The 25,242-nt window shown below is 45.8% G+C and overlaps 1 protein-coding gene and 1 pseudogene across 1 annotated transcript in view; one reads left to right on the plus strand and one right to left on the minus strand.

Annotated features, from left to right (window-relative positions):
• The first annotated feature begins 1,966 nt into the window (after positions 1-1,966).
• Positions 1,967-25,242, plus strand: part of LIMK2 (LIM domain kinase 2) — a 64,914-nt gene continuing 41,638 nt past the window's right edge. Inside the window, exons 1-2 of the mRNA XM_012763966.3 lie at positions 1,967-2,158; positions 18,207-18,306. Coding sequence (XP_012619420.1) covers positions 2,143-2,158; positions 18,207-18,306 — 116 coding nt within the window. The 5' untranslated portion in view covers positions 1,967-2,142. The remainder of the gene's footprint in view (positions 2,159-18,206; positions 18,307-25,242) is intronic.
• LOC105870957 (high mobility group protein B1 pseudogene) lies at positions 9,128-9,826 on the minus strand (annotated as a pseudogene).

Consider the following 25,242-nt stretch of genomic DNA (forward strand, 5'->3'; position numbering starts at 1 on the left):
TGGGTCCATATCAAAAAGATATTTCTTGGCCAGGCACTGTGGCTCATGCCTGTAATCCTACCAGGGAAGCTAGTTGTAGCAGGGAGGCCAAGGCGGGAGAATCGCTTGAGCTCAGGAGTTCGAGACCAGCCTGAGCAAGAGTGAGACCCTGTCTCTACAAAAGAAAAGAAAGGAAAGGAGAAAAGAAAAGAAAAGAAAAAGACATCTCTTGATTATAGCATTTCTACAGATAGCTATTCCTTTCACGTTTCAACATGTGTTTCTCAGAGTCACCTGAACTTCCCTGGGAGGAACTTAGGGGATTTGGCTATTCTCCAAATCCCTGCTGGTGAAGATCATGAGGCTGGAGGTAGGAATGTAGAATGTGAGAGAGAGTGAGGAAGAAGAGATTGACCTGGGCCTCTTGCTGTGGGGGAGAGGGAAGACACCAGGAGGTCTTGGTTCCAAGGCTACCAGTGCCTTGGTGCCTGGGCAAATACAGTGTAACCCCTTTCTATATGCAGGATGAATAAAATCCCCTGTCCCCTTTTTGCTATCCATGAGGTGGCTTGTCAGGAGAGTCCCCTGGATTCTTGTTACTTTAATTCAATACACAATCTTGTATTTACTGTAATCAGTGATTTCCTCAGAAACTTTAAAACTGACTACTGAAAAGCGTTCCCAGGAATTAACGGAAGCCAGGCACAGTCCTCCTCCCCAGGACTTTGTGCACACTCAGGACATCAGGGACCACCTGCCACATCCAGAGGAGAAAAATCTGATCAGCATCTGCTTTGAATTAGATGGTCAGGGTAGGAAGAAAGAGATGTACTCACATTTGCTTACCCCAACTCCTGGGACCAGAGGCAGCTGGATTGAACTTTGTCCTTGGTTGGGGGAGGACAGGATCCATTTCCCTGGGCCCCAACCCTGCCTCTTCCTGGTCATTTGGACTCTTTTCCCCAAGATCTAAATATGATCTAGGGAAATGACAGTTGCCAAAGACTCAGCATGAGAGAATCAGATGGGAGGATCATCAGGGACTAGCTCACATGGCGACTCTTCTTCACACAGAGGACCCCAGTCTCCTTGCAAACCCAGTGGGGGGAAGTGGTTCTCAAAGCCACTCAGCCATCTAGCAACTGCCACAGCCCAGCCTGCTGTCCTAACTCCTCACCTGGTGACCTCTCCTTTTCATAAAAGATTCTAAACTGGCAGCCTGCCAGACAAATCTAGTTCACAGGTGTGTTTCATTTGGCCTTCATAGCATTTAAAAATTTTTGAATGTTACTAACACTTCAAAAAGTGGGAAATTTCACCTAAATACCTGGATTTTTTACTTGTTTTAAAAAATCGGAAGACCTGGGATTAGCAAGCAGGCCAGTGTTCCAGCAAGGGGCTGCTCCTCTTCCAACGGGGCTCCAGCGGGGATGCCTTCATTTACATACCTACTTGGCCTGGATAAGGATCTGCCCCTGGGATGCTGGTTGCACCATCTCAGTAACGTGTTTGACCTAAAGGTTATCTACTATCAGCTTAGTCATATAGGGCATGGAGAAATGGTTTCTCTGTGCTGGAAGCTTCTAAGAAAAATCCACCCTCAATTCCTCAAACTATTTGTGCAGTAGCCCTAGCTTCTCCACATTCGTATTCCTGATTCCAAACACTACTGGAAAGAGCTTTCGACTGGGAGTCAGGAAGCCTGGGTTCCTATCCCAGCTCTGCTCCTAATAAGCTGAGCCATTTCGAGGTAGTCAACCTTGTCCTCTCCAGTCCTCAGCTTTCCCCATGTGTAAAATGAGAACTGGATTTGCTGAGTTCTAAGAGTGAGGGGAGTTGAGACTTCCGGCCTGCGCAGAATCACCCTGATCAGCTGGAGCATCAGAGAGAGCGCCCCCTCGCGCTAGGGGGCGCCAGGGCCGCCGCAGAGCAGGAGCCAGGGGGCGGGTCCGGGGTCCGGGGGCGGAGCCTGGCAGCGGCGGGGCCGAGCGCGGGCTTGCAGGCCGGGTGCCAGGTGTGGTTTGGTCCTCCCCGGGTGCCGTAGGCGGTGCATCCCGCTCGCGCCCGGGGCTGGAGTCCTCCCCAGCCCGAGGCGGTGGCGGGAGCTGAGGGGAGCTCTCGCGGCAGACACCTCCTGCTCCCCGTTTTCGCGCTCCCGGGGCCATGTCCGCGCTGGCGGGTAAGGAAGGGCTTCGCCGCCCGGTCCCGCCGTTATCTCCGAAGTCTGGGCCATGGAGTCTGAGGGGAACCGGTGGCCTCTCTGGGATTTCTTTCTGATGGGATTCTCGTGGGTCCGGGCTCTTCAGAGGGGGACTTGGCGGGAGGACGGGCACAGCGCTCCGCAGGGACTCGGGGGTCTTGGGGCTCTGAGAACTGGAAGGGCGAGGCATCCGGGAGACGGAGCTCCGGGGGGCGGGCAGGTTGGGCGGCTTCCCGCGAGTAGAGCTTCCCGGGAGGAAGGAATTCTGCCTCTGCTGGGAGTCTAGTTTTTTCAGGGGGGATCTGGCGGCTACAGGCTCCCAAATTAAAACACTTTTAAAGAGAGTTGAGGGGCCTGTGGTTCCCTTAGGGTGAAGTCTGTATGGAATATGGAAGTACAGGATCCTCTAGGGTTCAGGGCACTTAGGAGCTAGGTGGAGAGGTAGCCTGGGTTCTGGGTTTTCTGTGGAAAACGGAGGAGGATATGACTTACCCACCAGTCCTAAGGTTTCTCATGGGTATCTTGGTGCCTGAGATTGCCTGAGTCTTGGAACTTTGTTTAGGAAAAATGGGAATGTGGACTCTCTTGCGGTTTAGGACAGGACTAGAGGTAAGGAGAGATTGGCCCATTCTTCCTGGGGCTCAAAGATCTGTGTTACAGGTGGGGAAAGTAGACCCCGTGGGTTTCTGAGTCCTCCCGTGGAAGCTAAGACTAGAGGGATGTGGCCAAATCCCTCCTGGAAGGAAGATCTTTCAAAGGGTGACGGGTAGCTTCAGAGTTAGCCATGCCTGCAGTCCCCTCTCTGTCACCTCACACACCACCCTGCAGCTTCCTGCCTTCCCCACCTGTTCCCCCAGCATCAGGAACTGTCAGTCTCATATGTTTTCCAGCCACCTATGTGGGTGGCCTGCACTTTGGGTTCACCAGGGTCAATGTCCAGAAGCTTTCTAGAGGTAGCAGGAGGGAATGGGGGGTGAGGCTGGATATCTGCCCCCCGCTTCCTGGCTTTCCTCTGTGGATAGTCACTTCCTCCATCCTGAATAGAAGGACCAGGCCACCAATGGGTCACTTCCTCACCAGGGGAGCATGGGATTTTCTCATTGTTGATAATAGGTTTCCAGAGAAAGAAAGCTAGGTATGGAAATGCCTTCTGTCCCTTCCTTTTAAACAACTTTTTTTCAGCTTCTAGAGTTCGTAACTAAAATGATTTCTAACAGCCGTGTGAACCTTGATTCTTAGAAACTTGTGAAAGATTTTAGAGTACAGTAGTTTTTATCAGATTTTCTCTGAATGAACCAAAAAGCTATCTAGAGGTATAAAGCCTCTAGATACATTAGTTTATTCAGTCTTCCATTCACTCAGAGAATATTTGTTGGGTACTTCTTTTTTTTTTTTTTTTTTTTTTTGAGACAGAGTCTCGCTTTGTTGCCCAGGCTAGAGTGAGTGCCGTGGCATCAGCCTAGCTCACAGCAACCTCAAACTCCTGGCTCAAGCAATCCTCCTGCCTCAGCCTCCCAAGTAGCTGGGACTACAGGCATTCGCCACCATGCCCGGCTAATTTTTTGTATATATATGTTAGTTGGCCAATTAATTTCTTTCTATTTATAGTAGAGACGGGGTCTCGCTCTTGCTCAGGCTGGTTTCGAACTCCTGACCTCGAGCAATCCGCCCGCCTCGGCCTCCCAGAGAGCTAGGATTACAGGCGTGAGCCACCGCGCCCGGCCTGTTGGGTACTTCTGTTCCATGCATTTAGCCAGATGCTGAGGAGTATAGTAGTAAACAAAACAGACATAGTCCTTGCCTTTGTGGTGACACATGCTGTAAGAGTTGAGATACACAGATAAGATAGGTTCGGTAAGAGTTTACTGGGGTATGGTGTATAGGAAATGCTTACCCTAAAAAAGCACATTTATGCTGACCCCTGAGGATAACTAAAATTCTGCCAAAGAAAGGGCAAAGAATATTCCATGCAGAGAGAAGTAACAACATAAAAAGGCCCTGAGGGCCAGTGTTATGGCTCACATTTGTAATCCCAGCAATTTTGGGAGGCCAAGGTGGGAGGATTGCTTGAGGCCAGGAAATCAAGACCAGCCTGGGCAGCATAGTGAGCCCCTATCTCAATCAATCAGTCAATGAAAAAAAAAATAAATAAAGACGACAAAATATGTTTAAAAATGCCTTTGGACTCCAGGATGAGGAGAAAATAAAAGGCCCTGCCCTAGGAAGGCATGTGGTACCTTTAAGGAGCTAGGAGAAGGTCAGTATGGCTTATTTATGGGTGAGGAGACTACGACCCAGAAATGAGTTAAGGTTCCGTAGCCAAATAAGTGGTGGTGGTCAGTGTTCATATTTTCCAATTTCAAGTTTAGTGCTTCATCCTCTCTGTATCAAACAGCAGAACAAGGTTGCCCATAGAGGCAGAGAAGGAAGCGGGACTTCAATTTTTACCTGTTATTCTGTCCAAACTGTGTTCCAAGACGCCTCAGATTCCTCTTGTGTAACAGGAGAATGAATAACAAAGAAACCAAATATTTACTGAGTGTCTATGATGTTTACAGCACTGGGCTGGGCCAAGTTTACCTCTTATAAATTTTAACAGGTGCTAGAGCCAGGAGAGACTTGAGATAGTGTACAGTCTTCTCATTTTACATATAAAGAAACTGAGGCTAAGGGAAGAAAATGGAGTTGTCCGGGGTCACTCAACTAGTGGTAGAACCTGAACCAATGTAGGACTCCTCCTCCAGTCAGTGCTCTTTACAGTATTCCAGACTGTTTGAGACATACAGGGTCTGGTACATATTAAGCTGATAACAAGTATTTGTGGAAATGAATAACACATGGTTTGTGTCTTTGAGAAATTCACTGTCTAGAGTGATTAAGAAAGAAACAGAGCCAAGCTTAGTGGCTCACACCTACAATCCCAGCACTTTGGGAGGCAGAGGCAGGAGGATCACTTGAGGCCAGGAGTCTGAGACCAGCCTGGGCAACATAGTGAGACCCCCATCTCTACAAAAAAAAAAAAAAAATTTAAAGTTAGCTGGGCATGGTGTTGTGCACCTATAGTCCTGTACTGCTGCCACTTCAGCCTAGGCAATAGAGTGAGACCATATCTCTAAAAAAAAAAAAAAAAAAGGACAAATCAAGATAAGCTGTAATAAAGTCTATATGTGATAACATTATAAAATTTTAAAGGTGAAGGAGCATTCTGTTCGTATATTCATTCCACATATATATATTGAGTTCCTACTATGTGTTGTTTATGTGTGAAGCACGTTCAGCCATGAAATAAGATATACCAAATCCCTTACCTCATGGAGTATATGAGCTTGTGGGGAGAAATAGTAAGTATATAAATATCATAATCAGAAATAAATGCTTTGAAGAGAAATAAAGTAGGATGGGGATAGGAGCAGTGAGTAGTCAGGGAATGTGCTTGGCATGGTCAAAGAATAGCAGGGTATCCAGAGTGGCTGTCAGTTTTGGTCAGGGAATACTTCTTTTTTTTCTTTCGAGACAGAGTCTTATTCTGTCAGCCTGACTAGAGTGCAATGGGATCATCATAGCTGACTGCAACCTCAATCTCCTGAGCTCAACTAATCCTCCTACCTCAGCCTCCCGAGTAGTTGGGACTACAGGTGCGCACCACCGTGCCCAGCTGATTTTTTTCTATTTTAATTAGTGATGAGGTCTTGCTTTTGCTCAGACTGGTCTTGAACTCCTGACCTCAAGTGATCCTCCCACCTCAGCCTCCCAGAGTGCTAGGATTACAGGTATGAGCCACCATACCCAGCCAGGGAATACTTCTTGAAGGAGATAAGTTTTGAGAAATCTTAAATAAATAGCGTTAAAAAAGATGGGAGGTGGCCAGGCACAGTGGCTCACACCTGTAATCCCAGCACTTTGGGAGGCCAAGGCAAGAGGATCACTTGAGGTCAGGAGTTCAAGACCAGCCTAGGCAACATAGTGAGACCATGGTAAGTTGGATGGCCCTGGATATGGGATGGAGGGAGCAGAGTGGGTCCAAGAGGACCAGAAGGTTTCAAAGCCAAATAAAAACCTATCATGTTCAAGAGGCTATATTAGGCTTTTTCTACATTAATGATGGGTTTTCTGCATCTTCTGGAGGCTAAACAGATTCCCAGCCCAGGGCTGGCTTCTGTTCAGTGTGAATTTGAGGGGGCCAGGTTCGGGGCATACTAGGGAGTGGTGGGGCACATCTGCATGCATCACTTTGACATTTCAGTGAGAGGACTTAAAACTGTAGCAGTCTCTTACAAGTTTACCTTTTTTCTCATCCTTGATCTTTCTTTATACAGTAGCAAGAATTAGACTCTTTTACCTATTAACTTACATCAAATAGTAGCTAGAACATGGATTCCTTTAATTGCTTGAGCCCAGGAGTTTGAGGCTACAGTGTGCTATGATTGCACTGCTGTACTCTGGCTTGGGCAACAGAGCAAGACTCTGTCTCTTAAAAAAAAACACACAAAATTCCTTCAGCATTCACCTTGGGATTCTATTTTGTCAAGTCTTTCTGCCTGTAATTTGTCAAGGAAATGAAGCCTGAAATGTAGTTAAAGAAAGGCGTTAGAGACTAGCAGACTTGTGTTCTAATTCCAGCTCTAACACTTGTTAGGTGAGTATTTCAGTTTCCTCTTTAGTAAGATAAGAAAAATAATAGTCCTTCAATACTAGTCCTTATCTCATGAGATCTTTGTATTTAATTAGTTCACACTTGCATAGTGCTTAGGACACTGCCTGGCACATAGGAAGAACTCAAAGATGCCCCCCCTCCCCCATTGACAGTGAGTAGAGAACTACTTTATGAGAATATATGCACTGGCTAACCAGTTCTCTGATAAAGAGATTCTTTGCAGGCTTTCTCCTAGATAAGAAAATGCCTACTCATTCACAGCTAAGTAAACTGGTTGGAAGTGAGAGCCTGGGTGGCCTGAAAGCCACAGGAACCATCTGTCTCTCTACAATGTATCTTATTACTGTACTGAGCCTGCCCTGCCCCTAGCACCTGGTTTGTCCCTCTCTGACATGTTACTTCTGTACATATCCTTGTCCCCTACACCCAGTGAGCACTTATCAGGGGCCCCAGTAGTTCCTTGCCTAGTCTGTGCCTTGCACATGGGCACCTAGAAATATTACCTTGAGATTTTAGAGGTTAGTGTTATTCAATTCAACCTTTTCCCTGGCCAATGTCCTAGATATACATGTAGGAAGGAAGAGAAGTAACTCACAAACTGGTCCAATTAAGTGCCAGACACTGCGGGTGGTATTTTGACATCTATTACATTATTTCTTTTAATCCACTTGGTAATCCTGTATGGTAAGTGGTATTAACCTCTTTTTAAAGATTAGGAGACAAGCCCAGAGAGGTTAAATAATTTGCCCAAGAACACAGAGGCAAACAGTAACAGAGCCAGCTTTCAAACCTAAGTCTTAACTCCAGTTCTTTTGCTTGACCCTCACACATTTTTCCTAATAAACTAAAGAAGAGAAGAATAGAACACCAGCAAAAACGAGACTTTCTGAGATGCCTGTGTCTGTGCCTTAACGTGAAAAACGAGAGGCCCTGGCTTGGTGTCATAGACTTTCAGAGCTGGAAGAAATCATTTGATCTCTCCTTTTACGAAAGAAGAATCTAAGTTTCAGGGAAGTTCACAAGCTCCTTTAAAAATCATCTGATCTTTTTTCCTGAGACACTCCCTTTGGTAATATTTAGTAAACTAGTGAAGAACCCTTTGGGATACAGGAGAGAGTATCTAGAGAAGCATTCATCATTACTGTTAGTTTTATTGGTAGTCATTTCATTAAAATGTGATATTTTTCTTTTGGCTGTTCCCCACCAGTTACTGCCCTGCCCTGCTTCCTGCTTTGTCCTGGAACAAGTGGGATTTATACACCTGACCTGCCAATTCCCAGGGGGCCCCATGGTTACCATACTTGTTGTTTTATACGACACTGAATTGGCTGGGTTTTGTTCCTGGTTCTCATTGTCTGGTGGAACATGAGAAGCTTCAGAAATTTTTTTCAAATGAAAGGATAGGATCTGTATATGGCATTACAGTCTCGAACTTTCAGTGCTTGGGGATTTCTCACCACTTTGAGGCCCGAAAAGGACTAGTTTGTAGAAGCCCACCTCTTAGACCAGGTTTAAGGTGAGTGTTATGAGAAATGCACTGGCTCTGAGCTGGGGTTCCAGATCAAGCCCTTCTACCGTGTAACTATGTGGTCTTGAGCAAATCTCAACTTGTCTCAAGCTGCATAGGGTAATAAAAATGCAACTGGCCTGGTAGTCTCAGAGCATGTGTTTGAGTCTCTGCTAGACGAGCTTTCACTAGCTTTGTGATGGTTAGGCAACTCTATTCTCTTTCTCCAAGCCTGTTTTTCTTTCAGAAAAATGAAGTGGTTGGATTAGATTAGATGATTTTATTTTATTTTTTGGACACAGAATCTTACTCTGTTGCTCAGGCTAGAGTGCCGTGGCATTAGCCTAGCTCACAGCAACTTCAAACTCCTGAGCTCAAACGATCCTTCTGCCTCAGCCTCCTGAGTAGCTGGAACTATAGGCATGCCCATGATGCCTGGCTAATTTTTTCTATATACTTTTTTGGTTTTCCAGCTAATTTCTTTCTATTTTTTTAGTAGAGACGGGATCTCACTCTTGCTCAGGCTGGTCTTGAACTCCTGACCTCAAGCGATCCTTCCGCCTTGGCCTCCCAGAGGGCTAGGATTACAGGCATGAGCTACCGCGCCCAGCCTAGATTAGATGATTTTAAAGACTTTCAGACTTACCATCCTGTCATCCTAGTGCCTGCACAGTGGACATTATTATTATTATTTTACATTTCAATTTTTTTCTTTAAAAGGAGTGAGTTGTGTATAGGGGGGTTAAACGCTTTATAGATAAGAAAAAAAAACTGCGCTAGAACCAATTTATTCATCATCATCATCTTCTTCATCTTCCTCCTCCTCTTCATTCTCTTCATCTTCCTTCTCTTCCTTCTTTTTCTTGCTTTTTTCAGCCTTGACGACTCCCTTTTTTGCTGCGTCAGGCTTACCTTTAGCTCAGTATGCAGCAATATCCTTTTCGTACTTTTCCTTCAGCTTTGCAGCCTTCTTTCCCTAAGGCTGCTCGTCATCTGCAGCAGTGTCATTCCACATCTCTCCCAGTTTCTTTGCAACATCACCAATGGAAAGGCCAGGATGTTCTCCTTTGATTTTAGGGCGATACTCAGAAACAAGAAAAAGGCCGAAGGAGGCCTCTTGGGTGCATTGGGATCCTTGAACTTCTTTTTTGTTCCCTCTTTAGGAGGGATATAGGTTTTCATTTCTCTTTTATAATGGGCCTTGTCCGCCTTTGCCATATCTTCAAACTTTCCTTTCTCTTTAGCAAACATAGTCTTCCACCTCTCTGAGCACTTCTTAGAAAACTCTGAGAAGTTGACTGAAGCATCTGGGTGCTGCTTTTTGTGCTCCTCCCGGCAAGTTTGCACAAAGAATGCGTATGATGACATTTTGCCTCTCGGCTTCTTAGGATCTCCTTTGCCCATGTTTAGTTATTTTTCCTCAGTGAGGCACAGAGTCACCCAGTGCCCATCCGGCTCTCACTTGCCCCGGCGCTGTCTCTGGAGCTCAATGTGCTGCAATGGCTGTGAGAGCGGGAGCCAGACGCAGCCTCTCACAGAATTATTAAGTTGGGAGAGAGAACGTATATGAAATGAATATATTTTATACCAAGATTCAAAAGATCCTGAAGGTGAGAACCTTTGTAACTAATTGGTTGGCAGTTCTCACCTTGTTTGCATGGTACATTTACTACTTCTTAAAAGCAACAAATTCTAATAATAATGGAAGGCACAGTTTTCTGTTTGTTAAACACCAAATAAGGGCCCATTATTGTTTGAAGCTACTGTGAACATTTACTTAATCAAACTCCCTTTCTGGACTCTAACAATCAGGAGCCACTTTGATAAATCTGCAAATGTGAGAGGTAAACACTGTAGAGGGGGCAGGGCTCGGTGGCTCATGCCTGTAATCCTAGCACTCTGGGAGGCGGAGGTGGGCAGATCACAGGCTGATCATTTTAGCTCAAGGAGTTCGAGACCAGCATGAGCAAGAGCGAGACCCCGCCTCTACCAAAAAATAGAAAAAATTAGCTGGGCATGGTGGCACATGCCTGTAGTCCCAGCTACTCGGGAGGCTGAGGCAGAAGGATCGCTTGAGCCCAGGAGTTTAAGGTTGCTGTGAGCAAGGCTGATGCCATGACACTCTAGCCAGGGCAACAGAGTGAGACGTGTCTCAAAAAACAATGTAGGCCAGGTGTGGTGGCTCACACCTGTAATCCTAGCACTCTGGGAGGCTGAGGCGGGCGGATTGCTCGAGGTCAGGAGTTCGAAACCAGCCTGAGCAAGAGCAAGACCCCGTCTCTACTATAAATAGAAAGAAATTAATTGGCCAACTAATATATATATAGAAAATTAGCCGGGCATGGTGGCACATGCCTGTAGTCCCAGCTACTCGGGAGGCTGAGGCAGAAGGATTGCTTGAGGCCAGGAATTTGAGGTTGCTGTGAGCTAGGCTGACGCTATGGCACTCACTCTAGCCTGGTCAACAAGCGAGACTCTGTCTCAAAAAAAAAAAAAAAAGAAAGAAATTAATTGGCCAACTAATATATATAGAAAAAATTAGCCAGGCATGGTGGCGCATGCCTGTAGTCCCAGCTACTCGGGAGGCTGAGGCAGAAGGATCGCTTGAGCCCAGGAGTTTGAGGTTGCTGTGAGCTAGGCTGATGCCATGGCACTCACTCTAGCCTGGGCAACAAAGTGAGACTGTCTCAAAAAAAAAAAAAAGAAAGAAAAAACACTGTAGAGGGGAGAAGGTGAACAGTCTGGTACAGTGAGATACTTACCTAGAGGAAGAACTTCCCAGGCAGACTGGACTCTGGATTGGTCTTCCATTGGGCTTCATAGAAGTCCCCAAGCCTTTGCACTCCAGTATTATATTTCCTAGAAGAGGAGTTGTAGGAGAATCAGGATCATTGGCTTTCAAGATTGTTAAAGGAGCTAAAGAGAATATCCTTTCTCAGGTACTTTCTAATAGAAAAGCAGTGTGAATGCTCCAGTGGGAGCCAGAACACTTAACCCAGTGGAATCATCCCTGCTTATCTTTGGAAATTACCTTTATGGCTGGCAGTTGGATCCAGCTTTTCAGTTGGATTCACCACACAAAGGAGTGTCTGTTATGCATCAGGCCCTGTGCTAGGCCTTGGCAGTATGGAGATGACTAAGATGCAGTTCTTGCTGGACACAGTGGCGCATGCCTGTAGTCCCAGCTACTTTACTTGGGGGGCTAAGATGGGAGCATCGTTTGAGTGCAGGAGTTCTAGGCTGTAGTGCATTTTGCTGATTTGGTGTCTGCACTAAGTTTGGCATCAATGTGGTGACCTCCCAGGAGCAGGGAACTACCAGGTTACCTAAGGAGGGGTGAACCAGCCCATCTCAGAAACGGAGCAGGTCAAAACTCCCGTGCTGATCAGTAGTGGGAGCGCGCCTGTGAATAGACACTGCACTCCAGCCTGGGCAACAAAGCAAGACCCCATCTTTACAAAAATGAAAAAATTTTTAAAAAGATGCAATTCTTGCCTCCTAGAGCTGGGATGGGGTGGGGGGAGGAGAGGAGAGAGAGAGGGAATGAAGGAGACAGAAACATACAAAGTGAACTGAACAAGGCTGGGCGTGGCGGCTCACACCTATAATCCTAGCACTTTGGAAGGCTGAGGCAGGTGGATTGCTCCAGGTCAGGAGTTCGAAACCAGCCTGAGCAAGAGGGAGACCCCATCTCTACTATAAACAGAAAGAAATTAATTGGCCAACTAATATATATAGAAAAAATTAGCTGGGCATGGTGGTGCATACCTGTAGTCCCAGCTACTTGGGAGGCTGAGGCAGGAGGATTGCTTGAGCCCAGGAGTTTGAGGTTGCTGTGAGCTAGGCTGATGCCATGGCACTCACTCTAGCCTGGGCAACAAAGTGAGACTCTGTCTCAAAAAAAAAAAAAAAGAAAAGAACAAATGATATAAAACAGGTATAGACACAAATACTCCTTGCCTTTAGAGGACCATCAAGAGAAAATAGAAGTTTGATTAAGGGAAAAGATGGGGAAAGTATCTTATACTTAAAGAAGTAGCTTGAGGTGTGAATGTAAGGCTACAAGAACATGAATGTGTGTGGCAGGACTAGAAAACCTATCAAAATGTAACGAGGAGACAGGAACAGTGGCTTATGCCTGTTATGCCAGCTTTTTCGGAGGCCAAGGTGGGAGGATCACTTGAGGCCAGGAGTTTAAAACCAGCCTGGGGAATGCAGCAAAACCCCATCTCTATAAAATATTTTAAAAATTTAGTCAGTGTCGTGGTATGCACCTGTACTCCTAGCTCCTAGAGAGCCTGAGGTGGATCACTTGTACCCAGGAGTTTGGGGCTGTAGTGAGCTATGATCACATCACTGTACTCTAGCCTGGGTGATTGAGGGAGACACTATTTCAAAAAAAGAAAAAAAAAGATGTTAGTAGAGCATCCCTTTGTAAGGAATGATGAGAGATAAATGTTCTTTGGGGCGATATTGTAAGGGTCATTTACTCTTTCAATACATGTTTATTGAAGGACTGTAGCAGGCCAGGGGCCAGACTTGCAGACTTGGTCCCCCTAGTCCTTTGAAGATAACAATAGCCAACTTAAAAGATGTGCAAGTTTTGTTCCTGCCACAGGGTCTTTGCACATGTCCCACCCCCAACTCCCATCACTATCTGCAGTGTATCCTTCCCTCCTCCTTTTTTTGCCTAAATTTATTTATTTAATTAATTTTTTTAAATGGCGTTGCTCTGTCACCTGGGCTAGAGTGCAGTGGCATCATCATAGCCCACTACAACCTCAAACTCCTGGGCTCAAGCCATCCCCCTGCCTCAGCCTCCTGAGTAGCTAGGACTATAGGCATGTGCTATCATGCCTGGCTAATTTCTCTATTTTTTTTTTAGGGTCAGGGTCTTGCTCTTGCTCAGACTGGTCTCAAACTCCTAGCCTCAAGCAGTGCTTCCATCTCAACCTCCAAAAGTGCTAGGATTACAGGTGTCAGCACCACACCTGGGCTCCCTGGTTAATTTGATTGCAGTGGCATCATCATAGCTCAAACTTCTGGGCTCAAGCAATCCTCCTGCCTCACTCTCCCAAGTAGGTGGGACTATAGGTGCATGCCACCATGCCTAGCTAATTTTTCTATTTTTTGTGGAGACAGGGCCTTGTTCTTGGTCATGCTCGTCTTGAACTCTTTTTTTTTTTTGAGACAGAGTCTCACTTTGTTGCCCGGGCTAGAGTGAGTGCCATGGCGTCTGCCTAGCTCACAGCAACCTCAAACTCCTGGGCTCAAGCAATCCTCCTGCCTCAGCCTCCCGAGTAGCTGGGGCTACAGGCATGCATCACCATGCCCAGCTAATTTTTTCTATATATATTAGTTGGCCAATTAATTTCTTTCTATTTTTTATAGTAGAGACGGGGTCTCACTCAGGCCGGTTTTGAACTCCTGACCTTGAGCAATCCACCCACCTCGGCCTCCCAGAGTGCTAGGATTACACACGCCTGGCTGGTCTCGAACTCTTGACCTCAAGCAATCCTTGCCCCTCGGCCTCCCAGAGTGTTAGGATTATAGGCGTGAGCTACCGCACCCGTATATTCAATCCTTTAGAACTCAGGTTGGAATTACTTCCTCAAGGAATACGCCTTTGCCCTGCCCCTGTTTTCCTAGTTGATATCTCCTTCATACCACTTGCCCCAATTATAAATAATTATATTATTGTTTAATATTTGATCTGTGTTTAATCTCTCTTGCTTGCTGCTCTTTCCCCAACACAATCTTAGATGCATAGTTGGCATTCAGTAAATACTTGCTGAAAGAATAATTGAAGTGTGTCCATTGAATTTAGCAATAAACGACACTGTTGACCTTAGTGAGACAGTTTCAGAGAAATGGTGGGGGTGGAAGCCAGATTGCAGTGTGTTATGCAGTAAGTGGGAAGTGAGGAAATGAGGGCAGTGATGTGTAGGCATCCTTTTTTTTTTTTTTTTTTGGAGACAGTCTCTCACTCTGTTGCCCCAGCTGGAGTGCAGTGGCATCATCATAGCTCGCTGCAACCTCAAACTTCTGGGCTCAAGTGATCCTCCTACCTCAGCCTCCCAAGTGGCTAGGACTACAGGTGCACACCCCCATGCACAGCTAATTTTTCTATTTTTTGTAGAGATGGGGTCTTGTTCTTCCTCCTGACCTCAAGCAATACTGCCATGGCCTCCCAGAGTGCTAGGATTACGGGCATGAGCCACCGCGCCTGGCCTAGGCAACTTCATCATACATGTAGCTCTGAAGTAGAGAAGCAAAGGTGGTAGCGAGAGAGAAAATGGAGTCTAGAGGTTTTTTTGATGGGAATGACTTGAACTTATTTAAATGGTAATGAGAAGGAGCCAATGCAGAAGAGGGGGCACATAGAGATAACTGAAAATACACATCTTGCAGGAGGTTAGACAAGATGGAATGCAGAACAGGAGTGCCATGCTGAATAGTCCAGCCTTTATTGTGTAGACATTGGGTAGTCTGACCTGGAGCGGAGATAGCTTGGAGTCTGGGTGAGCCAGCTCAGATTGTGCAGTAGACAGGGAAGAGAAGCCAAAGATCTGAACTAGGGGCTAGGGTAAAGGACCGGGAAGGACTAGAGAGACAAAGGTTGGACCAGAAGGATGGGAGAGGAAGGAGTAGAGGGTCTTGATTTGGGGTCCTTCGTGCGTAACACAGAGCAGGTGCTCAAATAAGTGTTGATTGCAAGGCTTTGAATTTCTCAAGACTGGAGAAAGCCGGACAGGCTCTGGAGGGTGTGGCAATAACAGGTTGTCTCAAATATCTTCATAGTAGAAAGTCCTGATCCTCTTTGAATTTTGGAAACAGGCAGAAGTCATTCAGAGCCAAGATGTTGAATTGTTGAGTAAGTGGGTGGTCAGGTTAGAGACTATTCCTTTTAGGTTAAAAAGTAAAAACAAGAAACAAGGTGTGGCTCTAAAATAATGAGATTTGCTGGGAATGGGGCCTGGCAGATTATAAACTGACCCTGAAAGCCCTCCCATGTAAGAGTTTTAGAAATATTTCAAGCAAGTACTCCAGAATTTGGAAGATTCATTTGGATGTCTGTGTTTATTAAAAACCCTCTCAGTAATTCATTGTCTGGCCCAGTGTCTGTAACCTGACCTGGGCCTTGTTTGAATGAGTCTCCGACTTTCTACTTTGGAGTTTAGAATGAGGCAGACCTGAGTTTGAAAGCTAGCTCTGCCACTTGGCCAGGCACCCCTCTGCCCAGCCCTGAGTTTTAATTCTCTCATCTATTAAATGAGAATTATGTTGCACTCTCTGCTCCCTGCTACCCAAAAACCAAAAAGGCCGCTCTTGAGAGCCTGAGAATTTTAGATCCAGGGACAATGGGTTATGGGCATATTTCTGTCCTGTCACTGAGGAATTAGAGGAGGAGAGCGGGTAGGTTGAGGTGGTGTTTTAAAGCTTTCTGCTAGTTTAATTTTCCCCGGGGTACCAGAAGGACAGCTGTGTACACTGGCTGCCCCAGAATAGTGCTGAGCAATCTTGAAGTGCCAGGAGCCATGCTTTGTCTATTCATGGCCCCTGTGCCTGCGAAACAGGGTTTGGTGACAGTCACTGTGCCGATGGCAGTCTGGAGTTACCCAGAGAGAACAAAGCTGCATACACAGGACACACAAGGGAGTCTTGTAACAACCTTGTCCTGCTTTCTAGGGCTGAGTCAGGTAGCACAGCTTGATCTCAGCTGCCCTCTCTAGTTCAAGAATTTGGCATCTGAGCCATACCAGGAGTATTGTGTTTTATTCAGGGCACCTCCCTTTTGGAGGAACATGTACTGACTCTGTGCTTCTGTCCATGCTGATCTCCCAGCCTGCACAACCCTTCCTCATCTTTTCTCAGCCTTTGGTAAATCTTCCCCATCCTTCAAGGCTCAGCTCTAGTGTCGGCTTCCTCTAGAAAGACTTTCCTGGCTCCCTCATTGGAGTGAACAGGTGCTCACATGGTGGAGTGGACCAAGCAGAGACTTTAAAATGAGGCAGACCCAAGTTTGAGTGCTAGATCTGCCACGTGGCCAGTCACCCCTGCTCCCAGCCCCGAGTTTCAGTTTTCTCATCTGTTAAGTGGGTGTAATAATACCTGTCTCACGGGATCGTTTTGAGAATTAAATGATAGTGGGTCTATAAAGGCACCTGTCACAGTTCTTGGCATATTGGAGACATTTATTAAATGTTTGTTCTTTCCCTTTTATACGCATTTTTTCTTTTCTTTTTTTTTTCTTTTTTTTTTTTGAGACAGAGTCTCACTCTGTTGTCCCGGGTTAGAGTGCCATGGCATCAGCCTAGCTCACAGCAACCTCAAACTCCTGGGCTCAAGCAATCCTTCTGCCTCAGCCTCCCGAGTAGCTGGGACTACAGGCATGCACCAGCATGCCCGGCTAATATTTTCTATATATTTTTAGTTAGCCAATTAATTCCTTTCTATTTTTTTCCCCATAGAAATGGGATCTTGCTCTTGTTCAGGCTGGTTTCAAACTCCTGACCTTGAGTGATCCACCCACCTTGGTCTCCCAGAGTGCTAGGATTACAGGCATGAGCGCCCAGCCTCTTTTTCTTTTTTTAAATGAGATAGAGTCTCGCTCTTGCTCAGGCTGATCTTGAACTCCTGAGCTCAAGCAATTCTCCCACGTCGGCCTCCCAGATTGCTAGGATTACAGGAGTGAGCCACCGTACCCGGCCAAATACGCATTAGCTTTTGTTTCTCTGATCTAAAGTAGTACTTTGCTTCTACCTCTGAAATAACATCCCAGTGATAAATCACAATATGAAATATTGAAGAGTGTTTATTTTCTTGTGGATTTGTTTGTTTTTTATTTTTCTTATAGACAGGGTCTTGTTCTATTGCCCAGACTGGAGCACAGTGGCCTAATCATAGCTCACTGTAACCTCAAACTCCTGGGTTCAAGCAATCCTCCTGTCTCAGCCTCTCAAGTCGCTGGGATTACAAGGCTTGAGCCACTGCTGAATTTCCTCCTTAAGGAGCAGAGATGATGTTATCCAACAGCTCCAACGTAGGGCTTTGTATTGAGAGGACCAAGGATATTGGCTGAATTAATGAGCTCCTGGACGAGGTGATGGAAAATTTGAAAAAAAACAGGGCTTGTAAGGAATAGGAAAAGGCAATAACATATTTAACCCATGGAAGTTTCTGGGTGCTGGCTGTGAACAGTCATAGGAAGGGCTGACATTGAAAAGAGGAAGACCAGTTCATTTCTTCTACTCGGAGCTATAAGCAACAACTTGAAAGTTTTAGGAAAAGGCAGGTTTTGTTTCAGTAGAAAAAGGAACAGCTGAGTGAGGTAGTTCATACCTGTAATCCTAGCAGTCTGGGAGGCCAAGGTGTGAGGATTGCTTGAGACCAGCCTGAGCAAGAGTGAGACCTTATCTCTACTAAAAATAGAAACAAAAGACTAGCTGGGCATGGTGATGGTGACTCATCCCTGTAGTCCCAGCTACTTGGGAGGCTGAGCCAGGAGGATTGCTTGAGCCCAGGAGTTTGAGGTTGCTATGAGCTAGGCTGATGCCAAGGTACTCTAGCCTGGGCAACAGAGCGAGACTCTGTCTCAAAAAAAAAAAAAAAAAAATCAGAACCAATTTTAGAAATGGAATGAGGCTCCTTTTGGGGCCATGAGTTCTCCGTACTTGGAGAAATGAGCAAAAGTTGTACAAGTGGTTACCAGAGATCTTGTGGAAGGGGAACTGCATGTAGGAGAGCATTGGCCTAACCCTTTCAATATGATATTCTGTTAACTCCATCTTAATCTACATGGTAGGAATCCTGTTCCTTTGCCTTCTGCTACTTTGGACCACTGAACCTCTTGATTTTGTGTGTAGGTGAAGATGCTTGGAGGTGTCGGGGCTGTGGGGATTACGTTGCTCCAAGTCAGAGGTTGTACAAGACTGTCAATGAAGTCTGGCACAGCTCCTGCTTCCGGTAAGTGAGTCTGTCTTCCTGTCTTTACCATTGTACTTCCAGGCACTATTTCATTTTCTGGAAAATAGAGAAAAAAATTTCAATCTCAGTGTAATGGTAGGAATAGGAGTGTGCCAAAGAAGAGCTCATGACCAAACCTCAAGTGTGGGCCTCCTGAAGCCGGGTTAAGTTAGAAAAGCCACAAATGCTGGAGGCAGGGTAGGGGTATGGTCGGAGCCTTTCCGGGGTTTCTTCCTGCACAATCATTTTATGGGTGAGGAAGCCGAGGCCTAGAAAGAGTGACTTTCTCATGGCTGCACTTCTGGTTATGCAGATGCCTCAAGGATCGTTCTTAGTGTGGTTGGCAGAGCTGGCTCTTCTTCAGTGTGGGATGCCTCCCTAGGTTCCTTCTTTTTTTTTTTTTGAGACAGAGTCTCACTGTGTTGCCTGGGCTAGAGTGCCGTGGTATCAGCCTCGCTCACAGCAACCTCCAACTCCTGGGCTCAAGCGATCCTCCTGCCTCAGCCTCCTGAGTAGCTGGGACTACAGGCGTGTGCCACCGTGCCCGGCTAATTTTTTCTCTATATATATATTTTTACTTGGCCAGATTATTTCTTTTGATTCCTTCTTTTTGATATTAACTTTATTATGGCTTTTAGGTTATTTTTGGAGGCAACTCAGTTTCTTGAAAATTATACAGACTTTAAAGTTAGAATTGTTCCTCTTTGTTCCTGCTGCCTGAGGCTCACTTTCCTCATTTGGAAAACAGGGATGTTAAATAATCTATCTCACAGACTTGCGAAGATTGAATGAAATGATAGATGCTAAGCACCCAGTGCATGGTAGGCCCCCACTGAATGTTGGTTCCTTCCCCCCATCAGATTGGAATCCTCAGGGATAGGAGGAGCTTGTCCTTATATTCTCTAGGACATAAACCAGTGCCTGGCCCGTAGTCATTCCATGTCAGCGGAATGAGGAACTGTCCGCTCCAGAGGCTGGGCGGGCGTGTCTGGCCCCCCGAGGTCTGAAGTGGTCAGGCTGTGCTCATGTCCTGAGAATAAGACAGACTGTAGACAGACACCATGTGCTGTAAATTCTAGCTCCCACACACAGCTCTTGTTGTAAAGCATCCCCTGTGCTGATATCAAGTAATTTAATTGACCTTTAAACACTTGCCTTCTCCTGGGAACTATGTGGGGGGTTGGCTCAGAGATATCTGGCCTCTAGAAGAGTTGGAGAGCAACCAACATTTTCCTGCCCTTTCAGCTGTAACTCAGAGCTCTCAAATCCTCTCTGTGGATCTTATGCCTTGGTTCCCCTTCCCTTTACTCCCAGAAAAGTTGATTCTGCCTTTTCTGTTCCATTTAGTATGACAGAAGCAGAGAGTATCAGAGCTATAAGGGACCTTGTAGCCCTTTCATTTTATAGCTGAGACTAACAAGCAGCATCAGTAAGTTCACAGACTGGGTCTTGCCTTGGCATCTAATATGGTCAGATTTGTTACTGCTGTTTTCCTATTTGTATGAGTATTTTTCTATCCAAAATAAGTGGTACAGAGAGTATAGCAAGCTGATTTTTGAAATTTCTGGATTTTCCTAGAGCTAAAGAACTTCAGAACTAGTAGGGACCAACTGCTGTATGATCTAACCCCTTCACATCACAGATGAGAGGCCTGAAACCAAATGACTTGTTCAAGGTCACTTAGACCATAAATAACAAGAGCTGGCCTTAAAATTGAGGCCGTGGGTCATTTGTGGTGCTGGTCAGATGCTAGCTGGTTAGCTCTGTGTGTGTGAGAAAGAGAGAGAGAGAGAGAGAACATACACAAATACAAACACACACACACACACACACACACACACACACATATATATATATATATATATATATATATATATATATATATATATATATATGAAGAAGTAAGGCATATTAGCCTGGCGGATAAGAATAAAGCCATAGAATAAGACTGTGGTTTTAAATCCTGGCTTTAGCAACTTATTAACTGACTTCTCTGAGCTTCAGGCACCTCATCTGTAAAGTGAAGATAAGGATATTACTCATCCCACATGGTTGTTAGGGAGGATTAAACATGATAACCTATATAAAGTGACTAGCATAGCACTTGACACCTAGAAAACCCTTAATAATCAGTAGCTGTCACTTCATATTATTTTGTGAATGCGTGTCTACATGCACCTGCAAGTATATGTTTATTGCTTTATTACACGTTCATTGGTCATGTGGAGCATCTGGGTTGAGTCTTCTAGTTGCAGCTTCACCTCAAGGACAGGGACTCTCTAATCCAGCTCTTTCCCATGGCAAATTTAAACTGGATGCCATGGCACCCTGAGGTAGAGCCTGGTCATTTGCCCTGGAGAGAGTAGCTGTCTTTTGGATCCAATTTGATTTTTGCCCAAATTGGAGGAAGATCTTTGGGGCTGGGAAGACTATTTGACCCCAGAGATAACTTGGGTTATGAGGAGCATAGGGCAACAGCCATGGTCTTTTGAGATCTCTTCCACTTCAGCTTGCCAGTGATTCTCTGATGAATTTAGAGTGTATGGGTGGAGGCCTGCTAGAAGCAGGACCCTCCCTCTGTGCTACTCAGAGAAAGTCATTCTTCATGGCCCCTTCTACCCTTGCTGTTACCCAGCAGGACTACAGTTACAATAAAGGAAATGACTTTTCTTCTCCCCTTCCCCTGACACCTTTGTTTTCCTAGTCACAGGGTGGGGCTGGATATTGAATGGAGAAATTGCTCGGGTCTGGTCCAAACTCCTCCCCTCCCCTCGCCTCCTCCTTACACTACCCCATCCCCCTGTCTGTAGCCACATCCATAATCCTGCCTCTCATAGCCTTCTGACAGATTCTCCGGTGCACAGGACAATAGGAAGCCACTTAAAGGGGAACCGGAGGCTATGCAGTGGAGGCCAGCTGAGAAACTTCTGGAAATAGCCAAGTCTGTAATATACTGGTATAGTTAGGCACCTGGCCAGGATCCTTCTGATCTCCCGGACGCATGGCTGACCAGCCCTGCTGCTGCTTCTCCCCAGCCTTCCCAACAGGCCTTTTTGAACTCCGTGTACCCCTGGCTTTCCCTTGAACTGTGCCATTGATTCTAGATCTGGGGATATTCTCTCCGAAGCTCTCTGGAACTGGTTCCCTCTCTCCTTGGGAGAGGCTAGGAGAGCAGCCAGAGTACATGTTGCTTGTAGCTTGGTAAGTTAAAGTGTGGAGCTATGAATGGTGACCTGGCCTCTTGGCAAGCCAAAGAACCTTGACAACTTTTCTGACGATTGTCCCTTCACCCTTGTCAGAGGTATTTGGCCTAGGAGGAGGTAAAAGCTGCACCTGTCACTGTTTAAGGGCCTGACCTGGGTCTTTGTCACTTGACCTGGTTCGTAACAGCATTATCACAGGGAAAATCCACCACTCTTAAGGCTCCTGGGAACTCTCTGGGCCTCCTTTCTCAGTATCACAAACCTAGACTATTTGAGCTTTCTCTTTTGAGAAGTGATTACTAATGCCTATACTCTGGAAAAGAGCCAGTGAAGCTAAAAAAACTGGTCATTTCATCAGGCAACAGACTATTTCCGCTAAATTTGTGACTCCAGGAAGACAAGTGAAGAAATGATACACATAGCAACCAGAGACTATGTTGTAATGTGCTGGCTGACAACAAGGTACTTTCTGTTGTGCTGAAAGCTGCATTCATTTTCTCACGTTCACTCCCATCTAAGCAAGTGTGGTGGAATCACAATTGCAATAGTAATAGGTACCATTTATTGAGTGCTCCATGCCAGATACTGTCTTAAGCATTTACATGCCTTATCCTATTTAATCCTTACAACAACCCAATAAATGTAGAACTGGTCTTATCTACTTTAAAAATAGGGAAATGGGCCAGGCACAGTGGCTCACGCCTGTAATCCTAGCACTCTGGGAGACCGAGACGGGTGGATTGTTTGAGCTCAGGAGTTCCAGACCAGCTTGAGCAAGAGCGAGATCCTGTCTCTACTAAAAATAGAAAGAAAGTTAGCTGGACAACTAAAAGAATATAGAAAAAATTAGCCGGGCATAGTGGTGCATGCCTATAGTTCCAGCTACTTGAGAGGCTGAGGCAGGAGTATCACTTGAGCCCAGGAGTTTGAGGTTGCTGTGAGTTAGGCTAACGCCACGGCACTCTAGCCTGGGCAACAGAGTGAGACTCTGTCTCAAAAAAAAAAAGGGGGAAATGGAGGTTATTTGCCTAAAGTCACAGAGCTAGTAAGTAGCATAGCTGGGATTTAAACCCAGAGATTCTGACCCCTCTCCTACAAGAGTCTTTTGGCCTTCCCACATATGGGCATGTCATTTAACCTTCCCGGGGCTCAGTTTTCTCTTCTATAATATGAAGGTTTAAAAACCCTTGCCTTGCCTGCTACACACTTGTGGTATCAGAAAACATTGAAGGGTATTGGTTCAAAGGCTTCATGAACTCTATAAAGTGTCAACAAAAGTGCTGTTAACTCTGAGTCTCAGATTTCTGATGTGGGCGTCAGTGGAGCAACCCTGCCATCTGCTGTCGTGCTGTTGATGTTGCTGCTACATTTAAAGGCCCAAGCCTTTGATTCTGGCTGTGGCCTTCTCCAGAAGATGTTTCCTTGTTTGTCCAGTTTATCTCTAAGGAAACAGCCAGCCAGCAGGTCATTAAGGCTGGCTGGTGGGTGGGGGCTGGAGCCTGCCTGACAGAGGAAGGAAGGATAGACACCTAGGCTCTTCTCTGCCCCATGAGAGACTCCAGCCTGAACACAGAGTGGGACTCATAGGATGTGGCAGCAACATGTGACCTTTAACGTGCCTTAATCCTGCTCTTTTCTTTGGGAAGAGAGAACTAAGACCCCATAGAAGCCCCATGCTATCCAGAGCAGAGGTGGAGACATGGGGAGGGGTGGGCCAGGGATGAACGACTGATATATATTAAGCATTGTATTAAGAGCTTCACTTAGGTTATGTGATTCAATCCTTAAAACAACCTTGCAACCCCCGTTTTATACTAAAACAGGAAGGCCCAGAAAGATGGAGTATCTTGTCCACCATCACACAGCTCACATTTAAACTCTGGTCTCCCTGGCTCTCAAGATGATCATTTTTCGCCTGTAATCCTAGCACTCTGGGAGGCCGAGGTGGGCGGATAGCTCAAGGTCAGGAGTTCGAAAGCAGCCTGAGCAAGAACGAGACCCCGTCTCTACTATAAATAGAAAGAAATTAATTGGTCAACTAATATATATAGAAAAAATTAGCCAGGCATGGTGGCACATGCCAGTAGTCCCAGCTACTCGGGAGGCTGAGGCAGGAGGATCTCTTGAGCCCAGGAGTTTGAGGTTGCTGTGAGCTAGGCTGACGCCATGGCACTCACTCTAGCCTGGACAACAACAAAGTGAGACTCTGTCTCAAAAAAAAAAAAAAAAAAAAAAGTCATTTTTCCACCTAGACTCCCAGGAAAGAACAATAGACTTGGAGACAAAACCTGATTAGAGTCTTAGTGGAGCCAGGCTAGCCGTGTAACCACAGCTAGTTCCTTAGCCCCCACGCACCTCAGCTTCTTATCTGTAAAATGTAAAAGTAAGCCACCTCCTAGAGTAGTTGTGAAGACCAAGGAGGTAATGGATAAGAAAGGACTGTGAAAACGTTAGAATGATATATTGTGAAGAGTTAGCAGCAGCACTTGGCAGCATTATGCATCTTCTGTTAACTATCTACATATAATTTGGAGCATCATCTGCTATATTAAAGGCACTGAACTGGGTGATGTTGGGGATACAGAGTTGACATACTGGCCTGGTCTCTTAGCTGGCTCCCCGAGACAGCTGGAAACAGGCAATAACATGGAGTGTTCCTAACAGCGGGCTCCAGTCTGGCTTCCATTCTGTCTCTCACCAACATTCCCTTAGTAATGTTCCAGAGGACAGTCTCGTCAGTCCATCCGCTGGCCACTCTTCAGTCTTCATCTTATATGATCTCCCAAAGTACAGTAGAGGTAGCAGCAGAGAAAAATGAATCAGAGTTTAGAGTCAGGTTGCTCGGGCTTACATCCTGGCTTCACTTACCAGCCACCTGTCCTTGAGTCAGCTGCTGAACCTCTCTTTGCCAGTTTCCTCATCTATGAAAGGGTGAAATTGTCCTCACCTCAAAAAACTGTAATGCAAATTGAATTCTGTCATATGTTCAAAGTCCTTAGCACAGTGCCTGGCCATGGTTAGGACTTAATAGATGTTAGCATTTATTATTAGTGTCTGTCACTCTTGAAATGTTGTATTTCCTTGGCTTCCATGACATTTCACACTCTCCTGGTTTCCACCCCCCTCTCTGGCAATTCCAGTTTGCTTATTCTCCTCTGTCCAGCTCTGAGTTTTTGGCATTCCTCCATGTGCGCTGTTTTCTTCTTAGGCAGTCTTACGTGCAACTTTGGCTTCCATTGTCCTCCACACACTGATGGCCCCTAAACCTTCCCACTGAGCTCCAGACCCATATATTCTACTATCAACCTGACATGTCCATTTGAATATCTTCCAGGTATCTCAGACTCAGCCAAACTTTCAATCTCTCCCACAAAACTGGGTTCTCTTCCATTGTAACCTACCTCATTGAGAGCCGCCACCATCCATCCACTCCTTAAACCAGAAACCTGGGAGTCCTTGATACCTCTTCTCTCTCATCCTCAATATCCAAGCCTATCAGTTTTATCTCTAGATTATATTTTGAATGGGTTCACTTCTTTCCATTTCTCATACCACCACCCCATTCCAAGCTATCCTCATCTCTCACCTCAGTCTCCCCACAGTCTTCCACAGTCACTCTGCAACACCCCCCCCCCGTCCATTCTCTACAGAGCATTTGGAGGGAGTGACCTTAGATAAAGACCAAAATCCTTAACGTTGCTGACAGCAGACTCACCCCTGCCCCCCAATCTGG

This window comes from Microcebus murinus, chromosome 22 (assembly GCF_040939455.1).
Source record: "Microcebus murinus isolate Inina chromosome 22, M.murinus_Inina_mat1.0, whole genome shotgun sequence".
Taxonomy (NCBI): Eukaryota; Metazoa; Chordata; class Mammalia; order Primates; family Cheirogaleidae; genus Microcebus; species Microcebus murinus.